The sequence below is a fragment of the Macaca fascicularis genome, chromosome 14, assembly GCF_037993035.2.
Source record: "Macaca fascicularis isolate 582-1 chromosome 14, T2T-MFA8v1.1".
Lineage (NCBI taxonomy): Eukaryota > Metazoa > Chordata > Mammalia > Primates > Cercopithecidae > Macaca > Macaca fascicularis.
This window is the reverse complement of record NC_088388.1, coordinates 7,671,467-7,684,171: the sequence shown is the minus strand read 5'-3', so window position 1 is coordinate 7,684,171 and position 12,705 is coordinate 7,671,467. Positions and strand designations below refer to the sequence as shown.

The following is a 12,705-nucleotide window of genomic DNA, read 5'->3' as shown; positions in this document are numbered from 1 at the left end:
ATTTTTACTTTTAGTCATCTTACAACATCGTGAAAAAAATAAAGGAAGGGATAGTGAGTTGGGGACAGGTGGAATAAGCTGAGGGACTTGGGGCATAATTTCCTTACGTGACCTCGTATGGAGAGTCAGACAAAGGAGCAGGGAGCCATGTGCCTGAGAGGGCGGGAGAATCACATCTGGCACAGTGTGGGCAGCTGGGCGGAGTGCTCGAGTTTCAAGTTGGGGCAGCAGATAGTGGAGTTTGGTGAAGGTCGAGATGGCCCCGGGTTTGGGGATGTTTGCAAGGCGTCTGGGCCAGGGGCTACCCTGAGGGTGGGTGGCCTGTGGGCAGCCACGGACCTTGTTGATGTCCGAGATGAGCCGGCCCTCGCGGGGCGTGTAGACCTTCTGGTTGTTGGCCCGAAGTTTGCTCTGGATGGTGAAGAGCAGCACTTCCAAGTTGCCTTTCTCGGTAAACCTGAGGCAGGAGGCCGGGTTGGGGTCAGAATTAAAGCCCATGAGGGTCACAAGGACTCTTTCCTCTTCAAAATGGCTGTCCTGTGGTGCTTTTCTTCTTACAAAAGTAATACAAGCTCTTTACGTGGAAACCAGAAAATACTGGCGAACCAAAAGAACATAGTTTTATTTTATTTTGAGACAGAGTCTTGCTTTGTCACTCAGGCTGGAGTGCAGTGGCACAATCTGGGCTCACTGCAACCTCCGCCTCCTGGGTTCAAGCCATTCTCTTGCCTCAGCCTCCTGAGTAGCTGGGATTACAGGAGCGTGCACTACCACAGCTGGCTAATTTATGTATTTTTAGTAGAGTCGGGGTTTCAAATTCCTGACCTCAAGTGATCCACCCACGTCAGCCTCCCAAAGTGCTGGGATTACAGGCGTGAGCCACTGTGCCCGGCCGAAATAATAATTATTATTTTTTTTTTTTGAGACAGAGTCTCGCTCTGTCGCCCAGGCTAGAGCGTGGTGGCGCAATCTCAGCTCACTGCAAGCTCCGCCTCCTGGGTTCACGCCATTATCCTGCCTCAGCCTCCTGAGTAGCTGGGAGTACAGGCGCCTGCCACCACGCCCGGCTAATTTTTTGTATTTTTAGTAGACACGGGGTTTCACTGTGGTCTCCATCTCCTGACCTTGTGATCCGCCCGCCTTGGCCTCCCAAAGTGCTGGGATTACAGGCGTGAGCCACCGTGCCCGGTCCGAAATAATTCTTTTATAACCTATTTCCTTGCTTATTTTTCATGAACATTTTTCCATGTCAATAAATGCATTTATTTAATGTCATTTTCAGTGGCTGACCCGTGACTTATTTTTCTTTTATAGTGGTTGTGTTGATGAACATCCTTGAAGCTACATCTTTGTTTAATGCCCAGAAGACGACTTCCTAGGTTAAAGGGTACACCTTAATCATTCCCTGGAATGTATAGAAACAGTTGTTTTCTGGACTAATATTAGTTTCAGAGCTGATATATATTAATTCCAAAAGAACTCCATGACAGCATAAACACAGACATTTTGGCAGGTACTGAACAGAATTGCCTAAGAGCAATCACATATTTGGAACAGTTAATTGCTAAAATATTGAAATGATAAGAACCTCTGCAATTCTCACGTTACCAGCCACACCCACGTTGCCGGTTATGACCTGCCTGTCAGGTCCAGTCCCCTCTATCCTATGCTGGGATTGGGTTGCCATGACACCCTGATCAGTAATCTTATCTGATGAATTGCACTGACTCAACACACCATAGCAATCATTTCCACAGCATGTTTTTTTGTTTATTTATTTTTTGAGATGGATCTTGCTCTGTCACCCAGCCTGGAGTGCAGCAACATGATCTCAGCTCACTGCAACCTTTGCCTCCCAGGTTCAGGTGGTTCTCCTGCCTCAGCCTCCCGAGTAGCTGGGACTACAGGCATGTGCCACCATCCCCAGCTAATTTTTTTGTATCTTTAGTAGAGACAGGGTTTCACCATGTTGGCCATGCTGGTCTCAAACTCCCGACCTCAGTAGAGATGGGGTTTCACCATGTTGGCCAGACTGGTTTCGGTGATCCATCCGCCTTGGCCTCCCAAAGTGCTGGGATTACAGGCATGAGCCACCATGCCCTGCCCACAGCATGATTTTTAAAAATGGCTAATCATTAAAAAAAATTTATTTTGTATCAACTACGTTGTTTGGATGCTTCTGGCATGGGAAATCTCTACTGCACTTATGTACTGCCAAATTTCCCTCCCTGAAAGTTGTGCTAATTTAGGCTTCCTCTCGTGGGAGCACAGCTCAGGGCAGGGTGGGGCCCCAGGGACACCTACTTGGGCGGCTTCTCCACAGTGCGGTAGGAGTTGAAGGACTGCAACTGGTTCTGGACCCCACTCAGGGAGTTGGCCAGCTGCCGGTCATTGAGGGTCACAATCGTTTGCTCGATCCACTGCAGCAGCTCTGAGGCCAGGGACTCATACTTCTCCACCAGGCGCTCTGCCTCCATGGCATGGTCCAGCACCTGGGAGGCAGAAGACATGGACATGACAGTCCCAGCCACAGGGTCCCTGGCCCAGTCCTGCAGCTCCACCCTGCCCTTGCACTGAGGGAGTAAGACCCCTCAGCCGGGCCTCCTCTGGCCTTTATACCTATTGCCCATGGACAGTACCTTGCCAATTCTCTTGCCTTCCACTGCCAGGGCCTTCATCTTGGAGAAGTAATGGTAGTAAGTAGCCACATAGGTAATGATCGACTTCTCATCTGGCTGGTCCACATTCACATCTGCAAGAGCGGACCATTTGGGTCAGGCCTCCCAGAAGTACATCCACAACTTGCATCAGCTACCCCAAACCCTGGGCCTGCCCAGTCCTCCAAGGCTGACATCTCTCCATCCCCTTTTAGAGCAAAATGACAACTTGGCCATTCAAATGAAAGGGGCACCAAAAGCTCACCTTTTTTCCCTTCTTCTGGAAACAAGAAGGGCCCTCCAAGCAGAGCACAAACCCCAGAAGGAGGCTTTTACTCAGAGTTCCCCATGGAGACCAAAATTAGTTGTTTGGGGAAGAAAAGCAAGAAAAGAGACAGCATTGCTACGTGGGGATGGATCACGGACTTTTAGGCTGGAACAATGTTTAAGAAATCAATGGAGGCCGGGCGCGGTGGCTCACGCCTATAATCCCAGCACTTTGGGAGGCCGAGGTGGGCGGATCACGAGGTCAGAAGATTGAGACCATCCTGGCTAACACGGTGAAACCCCATCTCTACTAAAAATACAAAAAAATTAGCTGGGCGTGGTGGCAGGCGCCTGTAGTCCCAGCTACTCGGGAGGCTGAGGCAGGAGAACGGTGTGAACCCGGGAGGCGGAGCTTGCAGTGAGCTGAGATCGTGCCACTACACTCCAGCCTGGGGGACAGAGCGAGACTCTGTCTCAAAAAAAAAAAAAAAAAAAAAAAAAGTCAATGGATTGAGGGGCAGCAGGACAGAAGGTATGAACTAAGCCTCCTGAACCTAAGATGCACAGAGCAATGGGCCCTGTGATCCCCGCAGCTCAGTGGGGACAGAGGCCAGCTCTCAGCACCATCTCCAGGTGTGATCACACTGTTTCTAACCTCAATCCCAAACCTCAGCTGTGGGCCCAAGGAGGGGAGTGTCTTTCAAGCCGAACTGGCTTCCACCACACAACCGAGGCTGACCGTAACTTGAAATCTATGGGTTCTTTTAAATAGGCCAGATTTTATCCTAAAGGTAAGACTATGAGACTGGAAGCCTCTTGCCCATTTCTGGAAACACGCAGGCAGGCAGGAGCCACTGAAGTCATCTCGGAAAGTTACAGAATGCTTAGCTTTATTTCCAGGTTCTGAATTACAGCCATGCTGCCCAGAGGCTCTCTAAGGAGCACTGCATGAAGCCTATGTCTGTTGCTAGCTCGCTGACACTTGTCATTCTGGAGTAAAAGGGTCCAGGTGATAGGGCTACAGGTAGAATGGAAAACAGGGAGAAAATGGCCAAGACCAGCGAACATCCACCCAGTGAACTTCAGGAGCACCTCCAGCAGGGGAGTCACTGGGCCCTTCTCTCCTCCCTGTTCTGGCTGCACCAAGATTGGTCTCCACTCTACCAGAAGCAGCAGAAGAAACAGGCTCTGGAGCCAGGCTGCCTGAACACCAATCTCAGCTCCATCTGCCGGAGGACTTGGGCAAGTTGCTCACCCATTATAGGCCCCCATCGTCTCTTCCATAAACTGAGGATAACAGTACTGATTTCAAAGGGGTATTGTGAAGATTAAAGCATGTCAAGTGCAGAACCAGGTACCAAATAAGAGAAAAATCGCAGTCGGGTACAGGGGCTCACACCTGTTATCCCAGTGCATTGGGAGGCCGAGGTGGGCGGATCACAAGGTCAGGAGTTAGAGACCAGCCTGACCAACATGGTGAAACCCCGTCTCTACTAAAAATACAAAAACTAGCCGGCCTGGTGGCATACGCCTGTAATCCCAGCTACTCGGGAGGCTGAGGAAGGATAATTGCTCGAACCCAGGAGGCGGAGGTTGCAGTGAGCTGAGATCGCGCCATTGCACTCCAGTCTGGGCAACAGAGCGAGACTCCGTCTCAAAAATAAAAAAAGAGCCCAATCGCTGTTACTGATCTCATCTATCTTGTCAGCATTATGACCAGAACCACAGGAACCAATCAGCAAGGTCAGCTGACCACAGGCCAGGTCTGGGTAAGAGTGGAAGGTCATGCAGCTTAATTTTTTTTCTTTTTTTTTTGAGATGGAGTATTGCTCTGTCGCCCAGGCTGGAGTGCAGTGGCCGGATCTCAGCTCACTGCAAGCTCCGCCTCCCGGGTCCACGCCATTCTCCTGCCTCAGCCTCCCGAGTAGCTGGGACTACAGGCGCCCGCCACCTCGCCCGGCTAGTTTTTTGTATTTTTTAGTAGAGACGGGGTTTCGCCATGTTAGCCAAGATGGTCTCGATCTCCTGACCTCGTGATCCGCCCGTCTCGGCCTCCCAAAGTGCTGGGATTACAGGCTTGAGCCATCGCACCCAGCCGCTTAATTTTTTTTCTTAAAAATTTGTTTTAAAAAAATAAAGACAGGTCTCGCTGTTGCCCAGGCTGGAGTACAGTGACTATTGACAGGTGTGATCCCACTACTGATCAGTGTGGGAGTTTTGACCTGCTCCATTCTGACTTGGGCTGGTTCAGTCCTCCATAGGTAACCTGGTGGTCCCCTGATCCCAGGAGAACACCAATGCTGAACTTAGTGTGGATACCCAATCAGCATAGCCCACTGCAGCCTAGAACTCTTGGGCTCAAGTGATCCTCTCACCTCAGCCTCCCTAGCAGGTAGCACTACAGGCAGGTACCACCGTGGCCAGCAACATGTAGCTGAATTTAGAATCCTAGAATTTTCGAAGAACCCTTACAGACCAATTCTGTCTTTTAAGACATGAGGAAACTGAGCCACAGAGGCCAGCCACTGGCTGTATGTCACAGAGCTCCTGTGTGCTCTGCCCGGGACACAACTCACAGCCCAGTGCTCTTTCTGTCACTGGGCTGCCCTTCTTCTGACCTACAGTCTTTTGTTAGAAAAAACTGAGAAATGATTTTCATAACACAAAATTCACCCTTTTAATGTATATAATTCAGTGGTTTTCAGTGTAAAGATGTATTTTTTAGGGGGAGGGGTAGTCATGGGGTCTCAGTATGTTGCCCAGGCTGGTATCAAACTCCTGGGCTCAAGCGATCCTCCTGCCTTGGCCTCCCAAAGTGCTGGGTGTGAGCTACCCCATGGTTTTCAGCATATTTACAAGCTTGTGTAACTATCACCACTTTCTAATTCCAGAACATTCTCTTCCCCCACCAAAGAAGCCCCTGTATCGGTTGGTGGTTACTCCATGTCTTCCCCCTCTGCGGCCCCTGGCAACCACTGGTCCACCTCCTGTCTCTACCCTACCACCTCTTTTTCATATAGCTCTGGCCCCACCTTCAGGATCCAGCAGCTTGGTAAGTCCCAGTTCCTTTTCAGCCAGATTGAATGCATTCTGCAGATTATAGTGCGCATTACACTTCTTCAGAGACTCAAAATCCAGCAGGTCTGGCCTGGGTGGGGAGGAAAGACAGAAGGGATCAGAAACATGTGAGATCTTAAAGAGGAAGAGGAAACCCACACCAATCTTTATCCCTAAGTCACCGACCCAATTTTGTCCAGAAGTAGGCATCCCAAACCCACACTGCTGCTCATAGCCCCTCCCCATACCGCCTCCCCTGCTTCCCATCACAAGCGCTCTGTGCAGTCCTGCACCCCCACGTTCTGGTTCTGCTCCGAGTGCTATCCCTTCCTTCTGACTGCTGTGCAGCTCGTCTCATCTCTGTCTCCACATGTGCAGCCGAGGTCACTAGACGACCCCATCTTCTCACCGGTGTTTATGCACGATGGCGTTGAAGGCTAGTCCATCTCTCCAGCTGGTGGTGAAGTTGTGTACATTGACGTTGGGATAACTATAAACAGAGATTCGGAAAATGGTGAGTAGGGCTGAGCCCTGGTCTGTGATTCCAGGGCAGTCACCAGCTCATGGTTCCTGGAGCCCAGCACAGCCTGGGGGTCACTGACCCTCCAGTGCCACATGCCCAGGGCATCCTCACCCTGCAGTCTTCATCTGGCACCACAGAAGCAGGGCATCCTTGGCTGACTTCTTCTCCTTGTTGTCTTCTGTCTCCACACTGATGTCTTGGATCTAGGAAGGAAGCAAGCAGGGCCCTCACTCCCTGGACAGGAACTCCTGGTGTTATCAGAGATGCTCAGCTAAATGGCAGGAAACCACTCTTTAGACGGTGGTAATGGGGTGGACAGGCATAGCCTGAGGTCCTTTCAACCTAGGCCAGGGACCACAGAACACTGGGTGGAAGGGGTTTGAGGCAGCAGATTAGGGTAGGATGCTGAAGAATGGATGTGTCCCTGAGTGGAGGTGCTGGTCCCTCCAGGTGGGGAACTGCAGGCAGAAGAGTGAATCTTTTCTGAGAACTGGCTCTCCAAGGTGTCTGAAAGCTGGCTTTCCAAGGTGAAGCCGACAGAACCCGGGAAGGAAGAGGGTGATCAGGAAAGCTGTGATGACATGAGGACACTGGGGCATGGGAAGGAGGAGGGTGACTGTTCCACTGGGGGAGGCCAGCAGAGTTTATGGCAGGGGATTGGGGCCAGTGACCAGACCCTCTGGAAGTTCCCAAATCCCTTGTGGTGAAGGACCAGTTTGTAAAACTTCTAGTCCCTTGTGGACCAATACACAGAGCAGCGCACAGGGAACCTGCCACAGGGGTTTGCCATTCACCCACGCTGGTTTCTACCCTGTTGAAGGAGGGGAGTCCACTGATCTGGTGCTTGGATAGCACCACAATAGCAACTGCTACATAAGGTTCTAGATCCTCCGTCTTTGTGTTTGTTGTGTCACGGGCCAGCAGGAACGGTCTGTGGTGCAGAATCAGGGCAGGAACCACACCCTGTGCGACAGTGTGCTGGGGTACCTGGAATCGAAGGATGATGGTCCAGACCAGCCCAAGGGTCAGTCGGTGGTTTCCGTCCACAATGTCATGGGAGCCCATGTTTTCCAAGTGCACTTTCTGCTCCTTGAGGAACTGCAGTGCCTTGTCCACGTTCTCCAGGCAGTGGATCCGCATGCGGCCCTTTGTGGGCTTTGGCTGTGGAGGGACGGGGGCAAAATGGCACGGGACTGTGGGCTTCCACCTTCTTCCCCAGCCTTCCCAGGGCCCGGCTTTGCACACCTTCCCCATGACCTACCTCAGGAACACAGGCACAGCCCCAGGGCTGGAGCCAAAGCTGAGGTTACAGATGAGGCTTGGGCAGATTAAGATTCCCAAGGGAATTAATTGCACCCAGAGTAGGTGGAAAAAGAAATGTTTTCAATGGGGCCACTGTTCCTGTCTCCACGAAGCAGTGCTCCTATGTAATCCAAGTGGCAAAGGCGCTCGAAATGAACCCATCCTCTGAGCAGGGGGAGCCACTGCTTCCCGCCCTATGCCGTCACTCTCTCTGAGGGCTGTTCCTCCAGCTGGTCCCCTTGGACACTTTTCTGAGGCCCCCTCTTCCCTTCATGACCACAGCTCACCAGTGTCTCTCCCGAGAGCACCTCGAGGAGCCTCAGCAGGTTGCGTCCATCCCGGAGGTCGCTGTACAGGTCCCCCACCCGGCACGTGACCCGGGCCAGGTGCGAGTTTACCCACTTGGTGAAGGTTTTCTTCTGCACGGCTTCTCGTTCATCTGCGGTGGCAACATGGGGTTATTTCTGTCCTTCGAGTTCAGCATGCCTGCTTCTAAACACCAGTTGGCAGGGGTGGGGGATGGAGGAGCCTGAGAGATTTCGGGAAGCGGGGTCCTCCAAGGAGGAGGAAGGGAAGGCAGATGACCAGGAGGAAAGCCCGTAACTTGGAATGAGCTCATAAGCAAGGTAAAGAAGAAAGATGAAAGACAGAAAACAGGCTTTGAGAAGAAAGGATGAAGACCTTGGAAACCGTGGGACATGCAGGGAGGGGCTGGAGTGGGGCAGTCGTGTAAGTGGTGGAACACTGGTCAAGTGACTTCATCCATCAGAGCCCCAATGTCCTCATCTGTAAAATGGGAACATCACTTTCTACTTCAACAGGTCATTGTGTTGATTAAATGAGATAAGGTATATAAAACATCTAGTTGGTGCCCGGCACAAAATGGCTCCTTGGTGAGCTGCTGTTATAAAGTGGTGTGATCTGACCTGCAGGAGAGCAAGAGCTGCCCAGGCCGGTGGGAGGTATGGCTGTTTTCTTTTGGTTGTGGACAAAGGAGAGGGTGTGGGCTAAAATCATAGCAGCGGCTCTTCCAAGCGGTCATTAGGACTTGATGGTATAGAGGCTGCAGGCCTCCTGAGTCAGCTTACTGTTCCTTGGATAACTTAAAAGAAAAGGCAGGCTCCTCTGTTTTGGGGGTTGGGGACGGTACGTTCAACAGGCTGCAAGGGGATCCAGTTCCAGGACATAAACACCCCATTGCCCAGAAGAACAAGATGTTGAGAGTTGGCAACTGGGAAAACAGTGAGGCCGGGAACCATGAGGGAAAAAAGCCAGGCAGAGTTAGGCACCAATCTCAAAAAAAAGTTAGGCAATGCCCTGCTGCCCAGCCCACAGAGGAGGGGAGCTACTGAAGAGGGGAAATAAGTACTACGTTTCATAGGAAAATAAAAATTAAGAACGTTCTAAGTGACAAAGTGAAAGCATCAGAAGCTGCTCTGGTGATGAGGATTTCTGCCACTTCCCCACAGAGAGCCCTGTGCAAGGACCCAACCCAAGTGGCTGGGGTCTGAAGAGTCACTTTTGCTTCCGTCTCAGCACCAGCATCTCAGACACCAGAAAGACTCATCCCTTAATCTCACATTCCTAAGCACCTCACCCATAAGACACAGCAACACACCCATGTCGCTCCCTGTCTCTTACTTTCAGCCACTATACCGGCACAAAACCTGGGGTCCTAATAACAACATGGGATGGCCCCATGCTCTCCAGCACCCGTGAAACCAAGGGTGCGTTGGGGCCTCCCGGCAGGTCTACAGGCCCCATCTGAGCCAGGAGGAGCCTGGGTCACAGGCCATCGCTGGATCCAGGGGACTGCCCTGCTGCTGGGCACCCTGGGGTGAGACCATTTTGGCACACAGGCAGAAGACACAGAAGTAGTGTCAGCTAGGAGGAAAATGGGCAAAGTCAAGCACAAGAAACCAAGTGTTATGTCACAAGACGCCCACAGCATCCCAAGATCCTTACACACACACACCAGTGATTCCCAGAAACACACCCAAGCACTTGTGCCAGAGTGAACACACACCTGCGCAGACATCTACCTGGGCCTGTTTGCACAGATCCTCTCCTTCAAGACACTCCCTCTGCTTCCACACACACTGCCCCCGTGCACACATTCAGACACACACTCAGAAGCGTGGAAAACACAATCTCCCCGTCCCTGGGCCTGGCTCACCCCTACTCCTCCCCTAACTGTCCTGGCAGGCGCTCCACCGCCAGATCCAGATCTGCCTTAGAGGCACTGTTGGGGCCTCCCCGGGTGCTGGTGCCCCTGCGCCCCCCAAAGCTGGTTGCCTTTGCTCCATGCAGCACCCCAAGGCCCGGCAGTCACACCCACCCATGCCATCATACACGGTCCCTGCCAGTGGGTCCAAGCCTTTCCCCATTCCGTTGACATCTGTGTATTTTCCAGCCTCTTGTAATTATCCCCTCCAAGCTGCATCACATTGTCTCCCAGCACAAACACTGGAGTCACACTGTGTCCCGTACTGGGTCCTCAGCTCAGCTCCGGCCACTCTCCCCACACCCAGGTCCCTCTGGCCCAGGCGCAGTCGCCCATACAGGGGGCCCCCGGGCCTCACCTTGTAGCTGTTTGAAGCGTCCTTCCAGCACGCTGGCATACTGAGCAGGGTTGATGAAGGCAGCTGGTGAGAGCAGGAGGCCCCCGGGGTTCTGGGCCCCTTCCACAGCCTCATAGTAAAACTCGCCGGCCTCGTGCAGGCCGTTCCCGTGCACCCTGTTCACTCCGTTCCCATTCATGCTGCCAGCTGCTGGCTACAGAGCCCAGGGCCCAGAGTCCATGCTCCCCGCCGGCAGGGGGCCAGTTTCTGTTCCCCAGTGGAACCTCAGGGTCAGGGGATTCAAGAATGGTGGGAATTACAAGGAGTGGCAAAAAGAGTTACGGGGTGTCCCGAGCTCCTGAGACAGAGAGTGAGGGCACGCCTGGCTGCGGCGAGAGGGGACAGGCGGCTCCAGACAAACAGGTTGGACAGTGTTGGGGAGGGGAAGGAGGCGGAGTGTGGCTGGCGGGGGCAGGGCCAGGCCCTGTGGGGCGGCGGAGGAGGGCACTGCCAGCGCCTTCGAGACCCGCCCATCAGGCCCCAAGTTACCTAAGAATACGCAAGATCCACGAGAGGGGCCCCCCAATGCAAACTCCTGTTTCCCAAAGGTTTGCAGGAACAGCGAGGGCAACCCCTCTCTGGGTGACTCTGGGAGGTCCTTCTCCAGGATGTGTGGGCTTTGAGCCCCAGCTCAGAAACAGACAAAGAGAAATCCGGAAATCAGGAGATCCTCAAAGAGGAAAGGCCAGGCACCGTGCGAGGTATTTTCTTTTACTCCCTTGTCTGTGAAATGGGCACTGTTTCCACCTTTCCAGCTGTTTTTTTTTTTTTTTTTTTTTTTTTGAGACGGAGTCTCGCTCTGTCGCCGGGGCTGGAGCGCAGTGGCCGGATCTCAGCTCACTGCAAGCTCCGCCTCCCGGGTTTACGCCATTCTCCTGCCTCAGCCTCCTGTGTAGCTGGGACTACAGGCGCCCGCCACCTCGCCCGGCTAGTTTTTTGTATTTTTTTAGTAGAGACGGGGTTTCACCGTGTTCGCCAGGATGGTCTCGATCTCCTGACCTCGTGATCCGCCCGTCTCGGCCTCCCAAAGTGCTGGGATTACAGGCTTGAGCCACCGCGCCCGGCCCTTTCCAGCTGTTTACCACCACCTCCAGTGCCAGCTCCTTCCCTGCCCTCCAGCCCATCAGGGCCGTCCTCCACCAGGCCATCCCAGCCCCCAGACACCCTGCTGCTGGGCGCATCTACCAGGCGCCCTTCCCCTCGGCTTCAGCGTTTACCATGTGCAGCCTACACTTGCCCTTCCCCGTCTTCATTCATTCAGTGTTTATTTGACACTTGCTGGCTGGAGACAGTGCTAGGCAAAGCCCATGCAGAGCTGCCTCTTCAGGGGAGCCCAGTTTAGTGGTGGAGATAAACACCCAATGAGAGCACGAGGTCGCACAGATGTGTGCAGACACAGTGACAGTCCTGCCTGGCCCGAGTTATGTGCAGCCAGACATGGTGACAGTCCTGGGAGGGATGTGTCCTATGTACACAGGCTTGGTGACAGTCCTGGGAGGCATGTGTCCTATGCACACAGGCATGGTGACAGTCCTGGGAGGCATGTTTCCTATGTACACAGGCATGGTGACAATACTGGGTGGCACTTGTCATGTGTGCAAACATGGTGGGTGGCACATGTTGTACACACATAGACATCATGACAGTTCTAGAGGCTACATGAATCCAAAACCAGAGTGCCAGGAATATTTCCCCCAAACATGACATTCTCCATAACCCACACCTTCTGTCTTCTCTGATGTATAGACGCACTGGTAGGAGAGTTTCACAGCCGGCCTGAAGACCCAACCAGCAGGACAGAGAAGCCCAGGAGAAAATGAGAGGGGGTCCCAGGAAGTTATGGCTGCCACAAGGGGGTCCTCAGACTGGTGCTGGGCTGGCTCAAAAGAATCACTTAGGGAGCTTTTGAAAAACCCTGAGTTGTGGACCAAGATTCTAATTTTCTGCGTCTAGGGAGGAGTTTGGAAACCTGTATTTGTTACAAAAACATCCCTGGGTGATCCTGTAAAACATGTGGCCAGGTTTGGGAACCTCCCTCTTGGAGTCTCTCTTCTTCTAGGGGCCAAGCCCACCCCCACTGGGAGCACCACCTCTTGGTGAGAGTAGCTGGGGCCTTTCAGACTGGGTTGGGTTGGGCTGGGCTGGGCAGCCGGCAGGTCAATGGTAATGACAAGGGTGGGATGGAGGAGGAAGCCAAACGGGGTGGGTGGCCTTGGGGTGTGTGGGTGAGTCAGCCCCACGCCAGCCACTGGTGGTGTCAGGTGGCAGCCGCACTCTT

At 53.0% G+C, this 12,705-nt stretch overlaps 1 protein-coding gene across 5 annotated transcripts in view; it reads right to left on the bottom strand.

Moving 5' to 3' along the window:
- SPTBN2 (spectrin beta, non-erythrocytic 2) overlaps positions 1-12,705 on the bottom strand; it is a 44,730-nt gene that overhangs the window by 23,317 nt on the left and 8,708 nt on the right. For 4 of the 5 annotated variants that reach the window (XM_005577127.4, XM_005577126.4, XM_045372177.2 and 1 more), the window contains 8 exons: positions 8,094-8,245; positions 7,492-7,665; positions 6,616-6,707; positions 6,391-6,471; positions 5,957-6,072; positions 2,640-2,752; positions 2,305-2,492; positions 340-457 (listed from right to left, as the gene is read on the bottom strand). In XM_005577127.4, coding sequence (XP_005577184.3) covers positions 340-457; positions 2,305-2,492; positions 2,640-2,752; positions 5,957-6,072; positions 6,391-6,471; positions 6,616-6,707; positions 7,492-7,665; positions 8,094-8,245 — 1,034 coding nt within the window. Of the gene's footprint in view, positions 1-339; positions 458-2,304; positions 2,493-2,639; positions 2,753-5,956; positions 6,073-6,390; positions 6,472-6,615; positions 6,708-7,491; positions 7,666-8,093; positions 8,246-10,388; positions 10,740-12,705 lie in introns of those variants that run through there. The other variant, XM_005577125.4, reaches the window with a different exon arrangement.